Source organism: Brassica napus, chromosome C1 (genome assembly GCF_020379485.1).
Source record: "Brassica napus cultivar Da-Ae chromosome C1, Da-Ae, whole genome shotgun sequence".
NCBI classification, from domain to species: domain Eukaryota; kingdom Viridiplantae; phylum Streptophyta; class Magnoliopsida; order Brassicales; family Brassicaceae; genus Brassica; species Brassica napus.
This window is the reverse complement of record NC_063444.1, coordinates 40,526,112-40,546,380: the sequence shown is the minus strand read 5'-3', so window position 1 is coordinate 40,546,380 and position 20,269 is coordinate 40,526,112. Positions and strand designations below refer to the sequence as shown.

General features: G+C 39.5%; 3 protein-coding genes across 3 annotated transcripts; 2 read left to right on the top strand and 1 right to left on the bottom strand.

The window, feature by feature from the left end:
* The first annotated feature begins 1,558 nt into the window (after positions 1-1,558).
* LOC125580257 lies at positions 1,559-3,629 on the top strand. The gene is made up of 7 exons (XM_048744505.1): positions 1,559-1,644; positions 1,709-1,838; positions 1,913-2,032; positions 2,119-2,295; positions 2,402-2,623; positions 2,700-2,962; positions 3,239-3,629. Exons 1-7 carry the CDS (start codon positions 1,559-1,561, stop codon positions 3,627-3,629), a joined length of 1,389 nt encoding a protein of 462 aa, XP_048600462.1.
* A 7,569-nt stretch (positions 3,630-11,198) lies between these two features.
* Positions 11,199-12,695, bottom strand: LOC106355559. The gene is made up of 2 exons (XM_013795479.2): positions 12,218-12,695; positions 11,199-12,160 (listed from the first exon to the last, which is right to left on the bottom strand). The coding sequence occupies exons 1-2, from the start codon at positions 12,693-12,695 to the stop codon at positions 11,199-11,201; spliced, it is 1,440 nt and encodes a 479-aa protein (XP_013650933.2).
* Positions 12,696-14,197: 1,502 nt separating this feature from the next.
* Positions 14,198-16,065, top strand: LOC106352968 (cytosolic Fe-S cluster assembly factor NBP35). Its single transcript, XM_013792624.3, has 3 exons — positions 14,198-14,354; positions 14,435-14,536; positions 14,990-16,065. The coding sequence occupies exons 1-3, from the start codon at positions 14,318-14,320 to the stop codon at positions 15,916-15,918; spliced, it is 1,068 nt and encodes a 355-aa protein (XP_013648078.1). The 5' UTR covers positions 14,198-14,317; the 3' UTR covers positions 15,919-16,065.
* The last annotated feature ends 4,204 nt before the right edge of the window (positions 16,066-20,269 follow it).

Here is a 20,269-nt window from a genome sequence, read left to right as displayed (position 1 = left end):
TCACAATCTTACGGCCCGGGCCATCTTAGTAATCGATCGATTTGTTTTTGTTCAAAAACGCATCGATCGATGCGTTTTTTTTAAAAAAAATTACGTTTTGAAACCCCAAACACTAGTTCGTCGGAATTTCCTCGGAATATTCCGAGGAAATTTCGAGGAAGAAGAGGGTTTCGTCGGAGTTCCCTCGGAATAATCCGAGGAAATTCCGAGGAAATAGGGTTTTTAAACCGAAAACAACGTTTTGCCGTTTGAATAACACCTATATAACCCTTATTAAGTGTCTTACGTTCATTATGAAGTCAAAAATTTGTTCCTTACCGTATAATTAACACTTTTCCGATTGTATGAACGAAATCTCGCAACATAAGAGAAACACTTATACCTTTTAACGAACGGTAAAGGGAATACTTTCAATTAGTTTTGAAATTTGTTATTTCATGGTTTATGCTCATGTATACAAAGAATCCTCAATGGTATGCATTACAATTGTATAAGAAATGAAATACGGCAAAAAAAATTGATGTTTTGAAACCCCAAACACTAGTTCCTCGGTATTTCCTCGGAATATTCCGAGGAAATTCCGACGGATATTTTACTATCTGTCGGAATTTCCTCGGAATATTTTCATTTTACCGGGCAAATATTTCGCGAAAATTGAAATTAGAATTCCGACGGAATTCCGACGGATAATGTCCGTCGGACCCTAGGTTTTATAACCACGAGCCCCTTCTTCTTCCCCATTTCTCTCTTCTTCCTCTGCGCGACTCCTCTCTTTCTCTCCGGCGATTTCCCCCTGAAATCCGACGATATCTCCGGCGATCTCCCTCTTCTCTTACACAAATCATGTAAGGACCCTATCCCACTCTCTTAGGTTCTATTTGTTAGGTTTTTGTGTAGTTTTGATAGATTTTTGTTAGGGTGATTGGTTAGGATTGTGATTTGGTTGTATAATAGGTTTAGAATTGTGATTTGGTTGAATAATTTGTTTTGTTGAATTGATTTAGAATTTTTTTATAATTTTTTTATTTTTTGTATTTATAAAATCGATTTTTGTATATAAAATCGATTTTTGTATTTTACAAAACGATTTTTCTATATAAATTCGATTTTTTGGATTTTACAAAAAAAAATTTCTATATAAATTCGATTTTTTGGATTTTACAAAACATTTTAATTATTAAACAATTTTTATTTATTAAAACTATTTTTTGTTTATTAGAACTATTTTTATATATTTATTAAAAAAATTTAATATATATAAATCTTTTTCTGTGATTAAATTATTTGGGATTTTTTTTTAATAAAAAAAATTAATTTATATATTTCTGTATTTATTAAATATATTTTTTTAATTTACAGGTCTCATGATGATCAGACCCGGCCTCGACAGCGTCGTGGTCGTGGTGGTACGGGGAGCCAGTCTCGGGATTCCAGCCATTTTCAGGATTCCCCTTCGCCCCACAGCTCCAACCATACATCTCCCTCTGCTGCACCCGCTCATGCTCCTCTCGCTCCCGCTGCTGCATCCGCTCCTGTTCCTCCGGGTCCTCCGGGAGTGATGAGGGTTGCGGAGTTGGTTCAACAGCCCGGTCGTGACCATCTTCCGTATCTCACTCCGTATCCACATGGACGGGGTCAAACATGGTAATTAAACATTTTTTTTTCTTTAAATTTGGATTCATTATTAACCGTTTGTTCTTTTAATAAGGTTCAACCGATCCGGGAACGGGATCAGCGCATGGATCAACCGTATGATGTACTCGGCCCTCGACAGTGGACATCCGACTTTCACTCACTTCCCAACCGACAAGCAGGTTCTGTGGTTTCGTCAGTTTGCGGTAAGTATTCTAATTTTTTACTTATATTTTTAATCTTTAATATAAATTTTCTACTAATTGTGTTTTTTTTTCAGCAAGAGTTCAACTGGAATTCCGATGAGACGCTCTTTATCTATCACCACTTCGTCCATAAAGTAATGGACAACTATGGGAAGCAGATCCACGAGTGGAAGAAGAAGTGGGAAATCAATAAGGTTCGATTTAATTTATTAAACAATTTTTTAATTTATTAAACTATTTTTTAATTTATTAAACTTTTTCTTTTTTTTTTAATTAAAAGGTCCCAAAGTCGATGAACGATACGGTCTGGAAGGAGTTGTGTGCGCATTGGGATAAGGAGGAGACGAAAGAAACTTCTTCCACCAACTCCACCAACCGCAGGAGCGACCGTAAAGGGAAGGGCATCTACAAGCATAACTTGGGTGCTCAATCTATTGCCACTCTCGGAGATCGCATGGTAAGTTCAACCGCTTTTTCTTCATCTATTTGAGTTTCAGAATTTAAATTTATTGTGCATTTCTTCTAATTTCTAATGTTTCTTTAATTTTATGTTTTTTTTCAAGGCGGAAGAAAATGATGGCGAGCCGGTCGATGATCTCGCCCTAATGAGGAGGGCGTATACCAACAAGAAGACCGGCCAGATTGATGACGGTCTTGTGAGGGACGTGGTCGACCTGGTCCAAACTCAGGTGGTAGACGAAGTGTCTCAGCTTCAAACCGAGGATGACGCTTCGACGGCTTCGACCAACTTGTCCCGGTTTCGAATCAACGAAATCGTTGAATCCGTAAGTTCTTTTTTTTTTAAGTTCAATTCATTTATTTCTTGGTTTAAATTTCTAAATTTGGCTTTTTTCTATTCAGTCGGTTCCAAAGAAGAAGGGACGTTTGTTCGGTTTGGGTCGTCGCACCCGGTCGGTTCCTCCTTCTTCTGCACCACCGCCCTTTGTTGATCCAGAAGTACTTACGGCTCAGTTGAAGGACAAAGATGATCGAATATCTTTGTTGGAGACCCAGATGGCGGCTCAACAGGCGGGCTATGAGGCACAGAGGAGGCTGAACCAGCAAATGATGGAGATGATGCAGAGGATGTACCCGAACGAGGTGTTCCCGGACGTGCCAGACCCGTAGTTTTTTTTTTCCCAATCTCGGAATGTTTTATTTTTATTTGTGAAACTTTGAATATTAATTAGTATGATTTCAATTTTACTTTTAATTTCATATTTTCGAATTTAAATTTCAGAAATTTTATTTTTTCAAAAAAATTAATATTTTTTACATTTCGAGGAAATTAATTATATTTTTCACTACATCGATCGATGCGTTTTTGAACAAAAACGCATCGATCGATCCGTTTTTTTTAAAAAATATAGCGAGGGACATTTCCCTCGGAATTTTCCGAGGGACATCTCCCTCGGAAAATTCCGAGGAACGGATCCCTCGGAATATACCGAGGGAACAATTCCTCGGAATAAACCGAGGAAAAAGTCCGTCGGTATACTCCTATCGATCGATGTATATATGTCCAAACACGCATCGATCGATGAACTTCCGAGGAATTATCCCGACGAAGTTCTACCTCGGTATATTCCGAGGACTTTTCCGACAAACAAGGGATCCTCGGAATTTCCTCGGAAATTTATTTCCTCGGAATTCCGTCGGAAAATTCCGAGGGATTTCAGAGGAAAAAAGAAATTCCGAGGAATTATTTCCGACGACGTGTTTCGTCGGAATTGCGTCGGAATAACGATATTCCGACGAAATTCCGACGATTTTTTCCCTCAGAATCCTTGATGTTTTCTTGTAGTGAGTGGATCGATCGATCCCGATCATTATTCAGAACAAAAAACGCGAAATATATACTGATCGACCTGGTCTATTTCACTCGATCGACTAAGGTCGATTTACACGGATCGACCGATCTGTAAGGATAGATCGATCGATCCCGTGCCCAGGAAAAAATCCCAAATCGATTTTTTTGGTTTTGTATGATTATATCCGGATTGATTCCCACTTGATTTGAACCGACCAAGCATGATTTCAACTCTTTAAACTCGATTTCTCTGGGATGAAACCCATAATTTCCCATTCACGAACAAAGGGGGAGAAAATCAAATTCTCACCCAAGTTCATTAACCCTAACTCACTCAATTTCATTCTGATTTGGACGATTATTTGACCTAACCCATACGATTTCGTGAGCTTTTTACGAATCTATCACTCTTTAGTTCTTTCTGCAAAGGTATGAAACTCTATCTCCACTTCTTTTTAGAGTTTGAAAATAGAAAGGTAAAAGGTAAAAGGTAAATTTTTTGAGTTAGTTAGGATGTTTAGGCTTCAATCATGTGTTAAGATGATGATTAGAGAAGATTTTGTACACAATCATGGCTTAAATCATATTTTTGGGATAGATTTAGGAATTTTAGGTATTGTTTTTTAAAACAAAAAACAAAACACCAAAAAATTGAAATTAATACGGTGAGAATGCTAATTCTTTGACATTGGTTATTGATAAAGTATTAAGAGACATTATTTAACTGAGCTGTGATATTTGTTATTAATAGATATATGTTGTATTGTATTCAATTTTAAGGTATGGAGTTGGAGTTGCCTAATCGTTTATACGGCGATGGATTGGAACCTCAGGTTAAGAAGATTAATAACAGCTGCCGACTAAAACTTCTCGAGTTGCTGAAAGAAAAAATGGAGCTAGAATTCGATGAAGTTATGAAAGATCCCATTTTTTCACAGATTATGGTTATCCAGAAGAATGATCTAAAGTTTTCGGCGAGGTTGGTACACTCTTTCTTGTGTAAGGAGTTGATGACAAGCAAGAGACATGAGAAGTGGTTCACTTTCGCTAGGAGACCTCTGCGTTTTGGATTGCAAGAGTATCATGCTGTCACTGGTCTGAAAGTGAAGCGAGAGAATAACAGTGGGTTAGTGACATGGAAAGATGATGATGGTTTTTGGAGCAAGCAGATAAAGACAAATAGAAAAATAAATTTGCAGATCATAAAAAAGAAGCATTTGGAAGAGAGCAATACCTGGACTTGGGTTGATAGGGTGAGACTGATATATCTTTGCGTTATTATGGGTGTGGTGATGGGGAAGGATGAGAAGGTGAATATCCCGCATCAGTACATGAAGTTGGCGATGGATTTGGAGAAGCTTCGGAATTACCCATGGGGTCTGTATTCGTTTGATTTCCTTCTGAAGCAAATTGATAAAACAAAGCATAAATTGGAGCAGAAAGAGGGGTATCTGATGGAAAGATTCTTGTTTGGTTTCCAAATTTGGATAATGGAAGCTGTTCCTGCTTTAGGAGAGATTTGTAGCACAAAAGTCAGTAAAAATTTTACAGGTCCACTGTGTGGTAATTGGAGAGGATGTGCAAAATGTTCTTATGAAGATATCATTGGCGTTGAGAACTTATTCCCAGAAAATGTATGCATATATTTTTCTAATTAAAATATTTATTGTCTTGTTCACTTTACTAATGATTTGATTGTTTGTATGGGATTTTGCATTCATTCATGGAATCCAACATAGATGGAGTGGTCCTTTTGGCAACTGATTTTGTACAGAAGGATGAGAAGAAAGATGAAAGAGTAGATCACATTTTGGATATGATCAATAGCAAACATGATTGGAACAATCATGTTTGGGGAGTAAAAGAAGCTACGAACTCTGAATTTGAGGAATCTGGCGAAGAGAAAGGAGAGGATCAAACAGCTGATACTGAGAGAGGTGAAAATAGTCATGTTGCATGGAATGTTGATGGCACAGCTGATGTTTTGGGAAGAAACAAGAGAAAGCATGCAGACCGAGGAGCAGAGTCAAGGAAGAAGAATGTTTTGTGCCACCTAGCTGCTTCATCAAAAGGGAATATTGACACAGATATGAAAAACTTCTTGGAGGATCTCGTACAAGCTTCTTTTACTACTTTTGGGGAGAAATTCTGTCAGCAGTTCTCGGACAGGTTGGGAAAGATTGAGACTGAGGTTACACAACTCATGACAGCTTCGGAGAGAACTGAGCAATTTGAGACAGTTGTAACCGACAGATTGGAGAAAATTGAGGCTGAGGTTACACAGCTCAGGACAACTTTAGTGGTGACTGAATTGGTGGGAAAGAGTGATCAAGCAAGCGGTCCTAGCATGACCAAAATCAACAGTGGTCCTAGCACCAGCAAAAAAAGGCACTGCTCCATCAAAGAAAAAGGTAACTAATAAGAGAAAGAGTTAAAAGTTGTTGAAAGCTTGGAACTAGGCGATGGAATGTAGGTCTATGAAGCTAGGTTGTTGGAACTTGGAATGAGGCGGTAATATGTATTTGAAACTTGTCGTTTATGTAATGACTATATTTAATGTAATATGTATTTGGAAGTTTGTATGTTTATTATTGATTTCTAACTTGTCGTTTATGTCTATTCTCTATTTTGAACTTGAAATTTGTATGTGTAATTTGTAATTGTACGTGTTTGTCAACAGGCTGTAAAAAACCAAGAGTTAAAGACTGCTGATTCGTGTGTCAATTTACCTCGTGCAAAAGTTACTCAATCATCAGCTAGTGATCTTCGTATGGGTACACAAGAGTTTCTGGAAAGTTGCATGAAGAACCTTCCATTAGACACATTTGTGAAAGGTTTGAATCCTTCTCAAGCTAAAGTCGAAGATTCATTGGATTGGTTGGAACTTCCAAAATCATTGAAGAAGCCAACAGATTCATTGGAACTTCTAAAATCATTGAAGAAGCCAGCGGTCCGATTAGATGACCGAGATATAGAGCTAGACGGCGAAGATTTCCCTGATCGCTGCTTGGTGTTTGTGCATCCTGCAGATTTTAAGAAGATGCAGGACTGGCAAAATACACGAACGTATGTCATTCCTTTGTATATATCATTCCGTTGATTTTCTTAATAATTGACATCTCTACCATTGTATTTTATTTACAGAGCTATACAGATTGGTCCTTCTATGTTAGACGGTGATCTAGCCGGACGTATTATGTCTGCCAGCAGTTGGCTTAAAAACTATGTAAGCATTCAACCGGTTATCTCTATAAAATTTTACCTATTATATAAATGTATACATTGCAGATTTGTCTTTGTTTTTGTAGGAAATTGATGCTATAATGTATGTTTTTCGGGAAAGAACAATATTGAAACGATGGAACGTAGACCGTGTTGCTTTCATGACATGCGTCTTCAGCGACCTCATTGCTAAGGATTACCAGAATTTCTGTAAGGGTATTAAGAAATACACCATGGATCCATTATTACTTCAATACGGTAAAGGTGAACTGCCTTCCCATGGAAGAACACAGATGTTGTGGAATGTCGATGTGGATCGGATGTACGTTCCTGTCTGGGTCAATTGCAACCATTGGATTGCTTTATGCATCATTTTTGTGACTAGGAATATCCAGGTGTTTGATTGCGGGGGTAAAAAAAAATCAAGGAAGTGGAAGCTTTCGCGCAGCTTATTCCTCGGATTGTCAAGGCTGTGCAGTCACTGACAATACAGAAGCATCTCCACATAACTCCGTACAATGTTTCCTATGTACCTATGAGTGGTCTTAACCGACTTCAATGTCATTGTGGTGTGTACACTATAAAACACATCGAATGCCACGTGCTTGGGTTGGACATATCTATGGTGAGTGATGAGAACATCTGGGGAGCTCGGATAAAGATTATGTGGGATCTATGGAAAGCAGCTAATGATCTAGAACTGATTGAGAGAATGTCAAAGTATGAGCCTATTAAGTGTAGTAAGCCTGCCGAGTATGTTGAGATTGATGATTTATGATTTATTGTTGGTTATGCTTTTTTAAACTTATTTTGTAATGATTTTAGGAGTTTATGTTATAATGGTATTTTTTCTATATACAGTACTTGAGTTTACAAAATGAAAGACAACATTATCAATTGAGAAACCATAAAGTTCACTAAACTCAAAAAACAATTACAAATCCGGTTAGCCTAAATAGATCGATCGATCGAAACAAGCTGGTCGATCCGGAAAGATCGATCTATATAGATCGATCGTTCTGTGTAGGACCAGATCGATCCAGACAGTCGATCCTGAGCATTATGCAGAACAAACAAAAAACGCGCAGCATATTTTGATCGACCTGTTCCAGTACGCTCGTTCGGCAAAGCTCGATCGCGTACAGATCGATCGATCTGTATTTCGGATCGATCGATCCCGCACCCAGATAAGTCTCTCAAATCGATTTTATGGTTTTCATTGGTTAAATCCGGTTTAATACCCACTTAATTTGAACCGGACTAACACGATTTTATGAATAAAATCGTGAGACTTAGATCAAACCCTCACTTTTATCTCCTTCCCTAATTTTTTTTTTAGAGAATGGGATCAAACCCAACTTCATAAATCCTATCTCTCTCGATTTAACTTCGATTTGGACGATTCTTGAGCCTAACCCATACGATTTTGTGAGCTAATTCCGAATCTACCACCCTTTCAGTCGATCTGTAAAGGTATGAAACTCTATCTCCACTTTTATAGTTCGAAATTGAAATAGAAAAAAGTGAAATTTTAGTGTTTTTAAGTCGTTTTGGCTTAAATCGTGTGTTAGGGTGATGATTAGTGAGGATTTTCCATATAGCTCTTGCCTTAATTCGTAGTTTTAAGTTTGATTTAAGAAATTAGGGTTACTTCTTAAAAAAAAAATTTCAAAAATTTGGAATTAATAGAGTGAGATTGCTGATGCTGTAATGTTAGTTGTTGAGTTGCTTAGGTGTTGAATCATTGTCCATGCCAATTTACTCAGTTTTATCTTTGAGAACTCATTTGTTAAGGGTTGTGTGTAGAAAATGGTGAAAAAGGAGCGCCGAAAAAAACCAAGGAAGCAGCACCGGCGGCAACACAGACACGTGACACAACAGCTGCTTCTACCTCAGCGCAGCCCGAAAGTGGTGAGCCTCGGGAAGCAGCCCCTTGGCCTCGTGACCCATTGACTCCATTCTCTAAACTCCCTACAATTCATAACCGACTTATCTCAAGTAAGAAGGAGCTGAGAGAACTTGCATCCTACACAAACCGCGATTACTATGCTGGTTGGAGTGATTACCACTGCATTCTCTACAATGGTTTGCAGCGGATGAGATTGAAACCAACAAAGTTCATCTGCGATTACACTACAAAGGAGTTGGGAATTCTGCGGGATGTCAAAAAGATGTGGAAAAACATGGGACTTGGAACTCTTGGCTACAATCCACAACCCTTATATCCAGACTTGGTTATACAATTTCTCTCTTCTGTTGAATTGCACTACAAGTCCGAGGTAAACAAAGTTCCTAGCGAAGGTAAACTTACATTCCTATGTAGAGGACTGCTTTATGAGATGTCTATACACGAGCTGTGTATACTATTCGGATTTGAGACCCGACATGAGGCATGCTCTTTGCCCAAGTTTCCTTGTGCTTACTTGTTGTGGAGAAAGATTGCAGACAGTTCTTATGTATCTCGGGAAGCTAAACTTGCAATGCTCAGAAACCCGGTCTTGCGAGTGGTAGAAAAATATATGGGTCATCTTCTACTTGGAAAGTCAGAAGCAGGATCACTTACCGAGGATGAAGCGCAACTTATTCACTACAGGCTGCCATTAGCTCTCAGGCCGACGTATGACGTTGCAGATGAACCTCCAGCAAAGCTTTCGGTAAACATGGGAGCATTGTTTGCTCAGATGTTGTTTGAAAGGAAGTTTAGGGGTCTTCGTCCTCTTGACAGGAAGCCTTTGGAGGAGTCTATTGGCAGTCTACTTACTCGGATCTTCATGCACCATGGTATTGATCTTTCGGATACTCCTTGTGTGGATATGATTGACAGATTTGATGCCCAGTTCTTCCTAAAAACCAAGATCCTTCACTCTGGTAAAATTTACCGTTTTACCATGCCTGATGGGAAAATCCTTCATTGCAAGCTTCCACAACCCGCTATCACATCTCTGACGTCTGTGGAGAACATGGAGTTCATGCCTCCTGCTGAAGTTCTTTACACGCCTCTTCCACCAGCTTCAAAACGTCGTTGTGGTTCTTCTTCTTCTGGTCCTGCGCAGACACAATGTGAGGATGACACCATCCCAAATATCTCAGTCGATCATACTCCAAACCCTTCCATGGAGTATTTGTTACCACCATATACTGGTCAGTTTGATTCTGGAGCACCACCATTAGATGGTACACAGCAGCAGCAGTTCGCATGGACTGCCGATACATTAGTCAAGCTCTCGACGATGATGCAGACTGTGTGGGGTGCACTCGCAAAGATTAGATGTCCACCTACTCCTTCCTGCTGCCGCGCTCCACAGACTATAGAGGCAGCTGGTATGACTAGAGACGACGCAGAAAATGAACCATCTGATGAAGCAACCGATGCAGAGCGAGGTTCACGCCTCCATAGGAGCAGACAAGCACCAGGACAGAGTAGGAGCTGTAGTCCTGACGACCACCAATGATCAGTATCAGTTATATCTTTCCATTGTATTCCACCAGTTTTTTAAAATTTTCTGCGCATTTCGAATTCGGATCTGGGTTGTTTGCATGTTTTATATATCCAGTTTAGATTATAACTTTTATTAATTATATAACCTATAGTAAGTTACCATTCTATTAAGTATAGTCATGAAGGAGAAGATAAATGGAGGTTTTTATCCTATTCTCTCTATTTTGCTGAGTTAAATTCGGTTCAAATAAGATTTATCAGAGTACGGGATCGATCGTTTCAGACGGCCGATCGATCGATCCAAATTATCGATCGATCGATCTAAATAGTCGATCGATCGGTCGGTATGAGATCAAGCTTTGCCGATCGAGAGAACTGTACCAGGTCGATCAAAAGATTGTCCGTGTTTTTGTCTGTTTTGCATATTGATCAGGATCGACCGTTCAATATACAGATCGATCGATCCAAACATAGCGGACATCACAGTTTGTTTAAGAATAAGTTATGAAAATTAAACAAAGTTCTCCCAAACTGAATCAAAGTTACTAAAATTCAAGCAAATATAATCTGAAAAACTGAAACAAAATTGTCACAAACAGAAACAAAGTTACTAGAAATCAAGCAAATGAAGTCTGGAAAACTTTCACTAAATTGTGAAGAACACAACAAACAAATCCACTATATTGGCATCTTGCAAGTTTCTCTATTATGACCACCAAGACCACATCTACTGCACTTACGAAGCTGACCCCCCTGTGATCCTTGTGATGATTGGATTTTGTCTTCAACAGTTTCATATCTGCGTTTTCTATTTCTTCCAAGAGATCTTCTTGTCTCAGGCGGTAGCACTTCAGAATTTTCCACTACTTGTGGAACAGACCAACCATCTTCAGGAACTGAAATGGGATTTATGCTTTCTTGATAAGCTTCTCTCCAAGCTCCCGTGGTATACAAAAAAATCAGTCAATGTATATGGTTCTCTACCAACAAAGAAACCAGCTTTTATTGCGTGTCTACAAGGGATTTTCAAGAGGTCGTACTTCCCACAAGAACAAGTCTGTTTGTCCAAATCAACAAAGCAGTCAATTGTATCGCCTTTAACATGCAGCTGGCTATCGGTTACAGGGTAAACTCTGAAAGTTTCCCCCTTTCCAATTCTCCTATCAATCTTTTCCTCCACATTTATGGTCAAACGGTGGGTGTGCTTTGAAATCGATTGCTTACGCTTAAAAAACCAGCGTGTCAGCATTTCTCTAATACTGTACAACAAAGGAATTACGGGAAACTCTCTCGGCGAACGCAACGAAGAATTTATCGACTCTGCATGATTGTTTGTCCTAATGTCATACATGTATCCATGAAATTGACATCTAGCCCACTTTTTGACATCTGCTTCCATAAGATAATTTCCAATTGCTGGACTGATATTGCAAACATGAGCAAACGTCTTCTTGAAATCAACCACTCTATAAGCCTTTGAAATCAACCCAGCTAATCCCTTCCCCTTGAAATACGATATCACATTATTCAACAAATGATGAATACAAATACCATGTCTCGCTAGCGGATACACTTTCTCCAGTGCCTTCGCTATTGACACTTGTCTATCTGAAATAAAAGCCAAACCATTGTCATCAGCAACAACAACTTTTAATTGTCTCATAAACCATTCCCAAGACTGTTCATTCTCAGAGTCTACTATCCCAAATGCAATAGGATATAAATTTGAATTTCCATCTATAGCAGTTGCAACCAGTAGCACCCCTTTGAATTTACTCTTCAAGAATGTTCCATCGACAACAATGACACGCCTCATGACTGTGTTAAAGCCTCTGATCGATTGACCAAACGCTATAAAAAGATATCAAAATCTACCATCGACGTCAGTCTTGTAAGAGGAATGTGTACCCGGATTGGCCTCTCGCAGCATGTGCAAGTATTTTGGTATTTTCCCATAACTTTCCTCTGGAATACCTCTAACAGCGTTGACTGCATATTCACGGGAATCCCATGCTAAAGAATCAGAGATCTCACATCCATAATCATTACGCATAATCTGAACAATATCTTTCGCTTTAGGCCTTTCCTTGATACCTTCATATTTATGCATTAGCAGACTGCCTATCGTTTTCGCTGAAGCTGTCTTTCCGGCACTGGTTTTGTTTGAAGGTGCGCAGGAATGTACACCGACATACTTCTTAATAATAAAATATGTGGAGCCCTTCAAACACTCAGCTCGAGCACCCCAAAAGCACACCTTATCAGCGCTTCTAATACACCAAACTGATTTATTGGAGTTGGTAACTGTGTAGTGAAAGTTATGCTTCATTGCACATAACTCAAACCTCGCTTTCAAAACTGTTTTGTTGAGGAAAAGATCTCCCATCTTAACCAATTCCACCACCTGACTCTTTGCCAATTTTTCTCTGTTTTCTTTTTCAGAAATTGATCTTGTCAGCATCATAATCATCTCCTTCAACCTCGTCTTGCTTCATCTTTCCTTTCTTCTTCTCGTTATGCTTGTCAGTATCATAATCATCTCCATCAACTTCACTTTGCTGCATCTTCCCTTTCCTCTTCTCGTTATGCTTAGCCCCCTTAACAATATTTGAAGCGGTCCCAATGTCACAAGGATTTCGCTCGTTCTCTTCACTAGTACTTGCATCAGTTGGCATCTTATTAAGATCAATATCGATCTTATTTGGATTTCCTTGCTTTGCTTTATAGCTGACACACAATTGAGTTGACTGATGCTTCTTACAAAACCCTAGAAAATTTTGAACTTGCCTTGAGTTTCCAATGATCACTGGTGGACATTTTGATGAATTGATCAATCCAATAGGAAGGTAACTCAACTCCAAATCAGCATCTGTTTCTTCAAAACCAAAATCCTCTATAACGTTTTTCTGTAACTCTTCCAGAGAAGACTTCAATTCCAAAGCAAGTAACCTTCCCCCTTTCTTTTTATCAACATTAAAACTCCAACCTGAAGATACAACCAATTCCCAAACACCACATGAAGCATAGACATGAATCATGGTAGAAATAATGTGAAAATTTTGTGAACAATCAATGGAATATAGAAGACGGCGAAGAAGGTTGCCAAGGTTTTTTTGTCGCTTTTTTTTGTTTTTTTTTCGTTTTTTTTTTAAAAAATCGATTTTTTTTAAAAATATAAAAGTGAATATTCTCAAATATTTTGTTTCCATATTTTTTGGAACTGATTTCTTATCCGTAGAATACAACTAATATGTAGAAATCAGTTTCTACAGTTTTTTAGAATTATAGTAATGTTTAGAATTTGATTTCTACATGTTTTAGATTTATAGTAAATCTGTAGAAGTCGGTTTCTACATGTTTTAGAATTAGATTAATGTGTAGATTTTGATTTCTAAGAATTTTAAAATGGTAGGTTAAGCGCGGAATGTGTATTCTACATATTTGTAGAATACTCCTATTTACGTAGATCACGTATTCTAAACATTGTAGATTCAATGAAAAAAAGTAGATTTCGTTTTCTACTTCGTAGAATGTCATTTCTACTTTTTTTAGAACATAATCTGAAATTTATAATTTTAACTTTTTTATAACTGGAAAATATACCATTAAGTTTATATAGGTATTTTAACAAATGTTACTATTTTTCCAATTTTTTTTTGTTTCTAAAACTATTTATTAAAATTATTTTCATAAATATTAAAGGATATTATAGGAAAATATGACACAAAATATAGATTAGTGTAAAGGTACATAGTTACTATTTTTTTGCTCTAAAAAACAGTTTTCCCTTTTTTTTTTTTTTTTGATAAGTGTGTTACAACAAAAATGTTGGTCAAATATGATCCTTAAACGTAAGGCCCGTGAGAAATAATAGTCGAGCCCATATAACTATAATGGGCTTTGGTTAAGAACATTTCACAAGAGAAACTGGTTTCTCAATAAGCGAGTTTTAACGTATAAACAAAATCTCCGGCGACTAATCAGAGAGGAGTCACACAAGTCGTCGACATGGAGAACGGAGAGATTCCAGAGAACGCCAATGAACGTAAGCAACTTCAATCCACTCTTTTCTTCAGCTCATCTGTAGGTTTTAAGCTGATTGCAGCTTGTGTTGCTGGTGAATAGATTGCCCAGGTCCTCAATCGGAAACTGCTGGAAAGTCTGATTCTTGCGCAGGTTGCCCTAATCAGGAAGTATGTGCTACTGCTCCTAAGGGACCTGATCCTGGTTCGGTTTACTCTCTCTCTCTCTCTCTCTCGATCATGCAACCATCGATTACGTTTGAATTAGCTTTGTTATTGTTGAATTATCTGTGTTTGAAGATTCTTACAGCTTCTCCTTAGCCCATTTATGATAAAATGTGACTTTTTGTATCTCTGTGTTCGTAAGAGCTCGTATCTCCTATTTGAATAATTCATTTTTGGGTTGCTTCTGAATCTGTTTGTTACTTGGAGGTGTGTGTATATTTTGTATTAGAGGTTCTGGATCTCTAGAACTACATGCAAGTTACTGTCTTAGCTAACTGACAACGTACGTTTTCAAAGATCTGTGTTCTTGATTAGAACTGTGGGTTCCTTTTGTTGGCCATAATGTTCTTTTGAGAGATTAGACAACTGGATCTGTTTGATGATATTTAGGCCCAACACTAATATTTGTGCTGACATTTTCTGTTTCCTTCAGATTTGGTGGCCATAGCGGAGAGAATGAGCACTGTTAAGCACAAGATTCTGGTTTTGTCTGGGAAAGGTGGGGTTGGCAAGAGCACATTCTCAGCTCAGCTCTCCTTTGCCCTCGCTGGAATGGACCATCAAGTAGGCCTTATGGACATTGATATATGCGGTCCCAGCATGCCGAAAATGTTAGGCCTTGAAGGCCATGAGATTCATCAGAGCAACCTCGGGTGGTCCCCGGTTTACGTGGAGGACAACCTTGGCGTCATGTCAATAGGCTTCATGCTCCCCAACTCCGACGAAGCTGTGGTCTGGAGAGGTCCCCGCAAGAACGCTCTCATCAAACAGTTCTTGAAAGACGTCTACTGGGGAGAGATCGATTACCTCGTGGTCGATGCCCCACCGGGAACTTCGGACGAGCACATCTCCATCGTCCAGTACCTCCAAGCCACTGGGATCGACGGTGCGATCATCGTCACGACGCCTCAGGAAGTCTCATTGATCGATGTGAGAAAAGAGGTTAGCTTCTGCAAGAAAGTTGGCGTCCCGGTGCTAGGAGTAGTGGAGAACATGAGCGGTTTGTGTCAACCGTTAGCGGATGTCACGTTCATGAAGGTGCAGTCAGAGCTTGGATTATCCGTTGACGTGACGCATGAAGTAATCTCTTGTTTAAGAAAGAATGCACCAGAGCTTGTCAACGTCTTGGCTTACAGCGAAGTGTTTGACCGCAGTGGAGGCGGCGCAGAGAGAATGTGTAGGGAGATGGGAGTGCCGTTTCTTGGGAGTGTTCCTTTGGATCCACAGCTTTGCAAAGCAGCCGAGCAGGGGAAGTCGTGCTTTGAGGGTGACAACAAGTGTTCTGTTAGCGCACCTGCGCTTAAGAGCATTATAGAGAAAGTCGTTGCTTTGATCAAAGATGAAGATGGAGCACACCAGTAGTTAAATCATTCGGATCAATGACAATACTCTTTGTGTAAGAAGTTATAGGGGCATTGGCTTCACATGTTATAAGATTGTTATTATGAGACTAGACCATTTAAAGCTTGTCTAGACATTAATCCGAAAATCAAACTAATATTTGGAAAATCAGTTTCACCTAAATTCTAGTAATCTATGATTGAGATGAAAAAAAAAAATCCAAAATGAAATCAACTATAAAAGGTCTCTTTTGATAAATGAATAAATTCAAGGCAAAAAAAAGGGAAAAACAATTCATATGTTATGAACAATGTGGATTGCTAGGAATCAAATGGCCAATCCGTGGCCCATAGAGAGAGAAAGAGTCGGCGGCCCAAAGGGGAGAGAGAGTCGGCCGCCCCTTGTCTAGATAATGTTTCCATTTATCTTTCATGTTTATCTTTAGGAGGTTTTCCTTTTCACTCTAGGATTATGATTTGGATACTTTCCTTTTCTTTTCTCTATCCCTTTGTATCCCCTATATAAGGGAACACTTTGATTCAGAAATAATACACATAGAACACACGATTTCATCTCTTGTTCACAACACGTTATCAGCACAATAGCCTCTGAACCCTGAGACCAAAACCGAAACCCAAAAGTCTAAGCCGGCGATCCAAAACTCAAACCCTAACCCTAACCTTGCTCTTAAGTTCATCAAGAACTCAGGAGATCAATCTCAGCTTCTCAGATCACGTTCCAGACCGAGAAGAACCGCCATCCAGCTCGCGATCGAACCCGAACCCCGCGACTGTCCCGAGACGATCCGATACCCGATCAGCTCGCAGCCGAGACGCCTCCAGCCGCGATAGACTCCATCCGCGACCCGATAGGAGGCAGCAAGCGTCCGATCATCTCAGCTCGAAGTCTCAACCATTCTCTGGTGGTCCGGTCCTAAATCCCCTACGAAACTAAGGTATAAACACAATCTGAGAACCTAGAACAATAAGAACCCTAATTCCATCATTATGGAAACAATGTCTTGATGAAACCTTAAAAGAAACCATGAGATTAAAATCGACAAGTCTTAGAACTAAAAACATGAATCGATTCCAATTAGAACCTGGTTGAATGTTGATTGATTAAATCTGAAATTGACAAACCCTAATCAAGGAATCGAAAACCCTAAACCCTAAGCATGTAGCCGATTTTAAGATTGATCTTGATTGCTTGATTTCTGATTCGAGGTTTAGGATTGTTTAGATTGCTTGAATCGATCTGTCTGAACATGAATATACTTAAGGCCTTGAAACCTTAAACATAAGTTGATAGAATAAAAGGATTGAAAACCCTAGGAATGCTTAAATCGTCTTACATAAAACCGAATATGGTATTGCATTCACAACTGATTAGAACAGGATCGGCCAGCATATAGAAAACACTTGATCTCGAATCTGATTGCATTAAAACTCATATGGCCGTGTGGCATTAATCTCCCTGGTACATGTAGAATTGAATTTTAGGATTGATCGTACCATGGTAAATTTAGAATTGCATAACCGAACCCATTGATTGATCATATAGCCGTGTGGCTTGTTTGATAGCACCATGGTCGACTAGCAATTGTTTGATATCATAAATGCATAAGACGTGTTGTGGCCGAGCTTGCATATATCCTGCGGCCACGTGATCCCATTGAGAATCTAATGTCTTGTATGATAATGTGGATCAGATGTCGAAAATAGCAAACAGAGACTATGCAGCCCTTAATCTCTCCGGAGACAATTACTTGCAGTGGGCGCTAGACACAAGGATTAGTCTAAAGTCCAAAGGACTCGGTGATACCATCACTGTGGGTAATGATGAGAATGAAAAGAATAGATATAGGGCCATATGTTATATGCGCCATCATCTCATCGAAGGTCTTAAGGATCAGTACATGACAATTGAGAGTCCACTCGATCTTTGGAATGCTTTAAAGCACAGATATGATCACCAAAAGATGGTATTGCTTCCAAAGGCAAGGCACGATTGGATGCATCTCAGATTCATGGACTTTAAGTCCGTGGACGAGTATAATTCAGCCTTGTTCAAAATCGTTTCTATACTAAGGCTGTGTGGTGAAGAAGTGTCCGATGTGATGATGCTTGAAAAGACCTATACGACTTTCAATCAGTCGAATTCTGTGTTGCAACAGCAATATAGAACAAAAGGTTTTGCCACATATACTGATCTGATCTCATGTCTTCTCCTGGCCGAGGCAAATAATGAGCTCCTTATGAAAAATAGTGGAGCAAGGCCGGTCGGGACAGCACCATTACCCGAAGCCCATGATGTTGAAAGGAAAGATCCCAAAGAAACCTACTACGCCCATGACAACAGGAAACCATACGGTCAAGGCCGTGGTGGGTACAGGGGGCGTAGGCGTGACAATCACAACGGTCGAGAAAACTACTCAGCCGGCCGAAGAGGAAACCACAATAACCGTGGTCGTGGTTCCAATTACGGTCGGGGCCGAGAGAGTTATGGCCGTGGACGAGGTGGCATATCCAAACCATCTTACACGTCCAAGTCTTTATGTCACAGATGCGGAATGGACAATCATTGGGCCAAGAACTGCAGAACTCCAAAACACTTGTGCGAACTCTATCAAGAGAGTATCAAGAACAAGAACCCGGAGGCAAACATGATCCAAGAGAACGGTCAAGATGATAAGGGATATGATGCTGACAATGAATCCGACAGGGACAGCAAAGATGACCAAATGGATTTTGAGACATCCGACTGTCTAAAGGACTAGTTTTTCGAATCACATTGTCTTATTGCTTTATGTTTTTGATTTGGTGTTTTTATTTTATGAAATGACATTTATAATAATGAAAGTTTTAAAGATCCTACAAAGTCTCTAAAGTCTAGTAAATTTTATTTATAGAAATGAATGATGAGATGAGTATACTTGTGGTGGATAGTGGCACAAGTCATACGATCCTTAGAGACAAAAGGTACTTCATGAATCTCACATTACAAAGTGCAAAGGTACAAACCATTGCGGGTGAGGCCAGCTTGATTGAAGGTCACGGCCAGGCCTATGTGATGATGCCCAAGGGCACTCACCTAGAGATCAAAACCGCCTTGTATTCCCCAAGCTCTAGAAGAAGCTTATTGAGTTTCAAGGACATAAGGTTGAACGGTTTCCACCTTGAAACATGGGAAGAAGGAAATAAAGAATTCCTTAACATAACTTTGATCACCAAAGGCAATAAAAGGATCCTAGAGACCATGCCTGCAATGTCTACTGGTCTTTACTATGCACGGATCAGTATGGTCGAGGCAAATGCCTCAGAGCTATTCACTTTATGGCATAACCGGCTTGGCCATCCCGGAACAGGAATGATGCGAAAACTGATGTTGAATTCATCAGGGCACACGTTTAAAGGAGTGATCCCACGAAATCTCACATGTGCAGCATGTGCACAAGGGAAACTCATAACTAGGCCATCACCAGCTAAGGTTAATAAAGAAACCTTGAACTTTCTGGAAAGGATCCAAGGGGACATATGCGGACCAATACACCCACCTTGTGGGACGTTTAGATACTTCATGGTTCTCATTGATGCATCGACCAGATGGTCGCATGTATGTCTGTTGTCCACTCGGAACCTAGCCTTTGCACGGCTGCTTGCTCAGATGATAAGGCTGAGAGCACATTTTCCAGACTTTCCACTTAAGACTATACGTCTAGACAATGCTGGTGAGTTCACGTCCCAGGCGTTTAATGAATACTGTATGTCCATGGGGGTAAAAGTAGAACACTCCGTGGCACATGTCCATACACAGAACGGCTTGGCCGAATCCTTCATTAAACGTATCCAGCTGATAGCCCGTCCATTGTTAATGAAGTCTAAACTTCCGGTATCAGCATGGGGACATGCGGTTTTACATGCAACGGAACTGATTCGCATCAGGCCATCTAGTGAGCATAGATATTCGCCATCTCAATTACTTACGGGTCATGAGCCAGACGTGTCCCACATCAAAACGTTTGGATGTGCCGTCTACGTTCCAATTTCTCCACCACAGAGAACTAAGATGGGACCGCAGAGGAGGATGGGAATATACGTAGGATATGAATCCCCAAGCATTATAAAGTATCTTGAGCCAACAACCGGTGATTTGTTTAAAGGCCAGATACGAAGACTCACAGTTTGATGAGTCCACATATCCGTCCTTAGGGGGAGATAACAGCCGGTTAATAACAAAAGAATTAGAATGGTTTAGACCATCAACATCTTGGCAAGATCCTCGGACTAAAGATTGTGATTTAGAAGTCCAAAAGATAATACATCTTCAAGAGCTAGCTAATAGACTGCCAGATACATTTGCCGACCCAAAT

Excerpts from the sequence above, each read along its gene's own strand:
- LOC125580257 (XM_048744505.1), top strand. The coding sequence starts at position 1,559 with ATGAGGGTTGCGGAGTTGGTTCAACAGCCCGGTCGTGACCATCTTCCG. Across the intron at positions 1,839-1,912 it reads TGTGGTTTCGTCAGTTTGCG|CAAGAGTTCAACTGGAATTC; the intron begins GTAAGTATTCTA and ends TTTTTTTTTCAG. Across the intron at positions 2,033-2,118 it reads AGAAGTGGGAAATCAATAAG|GTCCCAAAGTCGATGAACGA; the intron begins GTTCGATTTAAT and ends TTTAATTAAAAG.
- LOC106352968 (XM_013792624.3), top strand. The coding sequence starts at position 14,318 with ATGGAGAACGGAGAGATTCCAGAGAACGCCAATGAAC. Across the intron at positions 14,355-14,434 it reads TCCAGAGAACGCCAATGAAC|ATTGCCCAGGTCCTCAATCG; the intron begins GTAAGCAACTTC and ends GCTGGTGAATAG. Across the intron at positions 14,537-14,989 it reads TCCTAAGGGACCTGATCCTG|ATTTGGTGGCCATAGCGGAG; the intron begins GTTCGGTTTACT and ends TGTTTCCTTCAG.
- LOC106355559 (XM_013795479.2), bottom strand. The coding sequence starts at position 12,695 with ATGGGAGATCTTTTCCTCAACAAAACAGTTTTGAAAGCGAGGTTTGAG. Across the intron at positions 12,161-12,217 it reads GCTGCGAGAGGCCAATCCGG|CGTTTGGTCAATCGATCAGA; the intron begins GTACACATTCCT and ends ATCTTTTTATAG.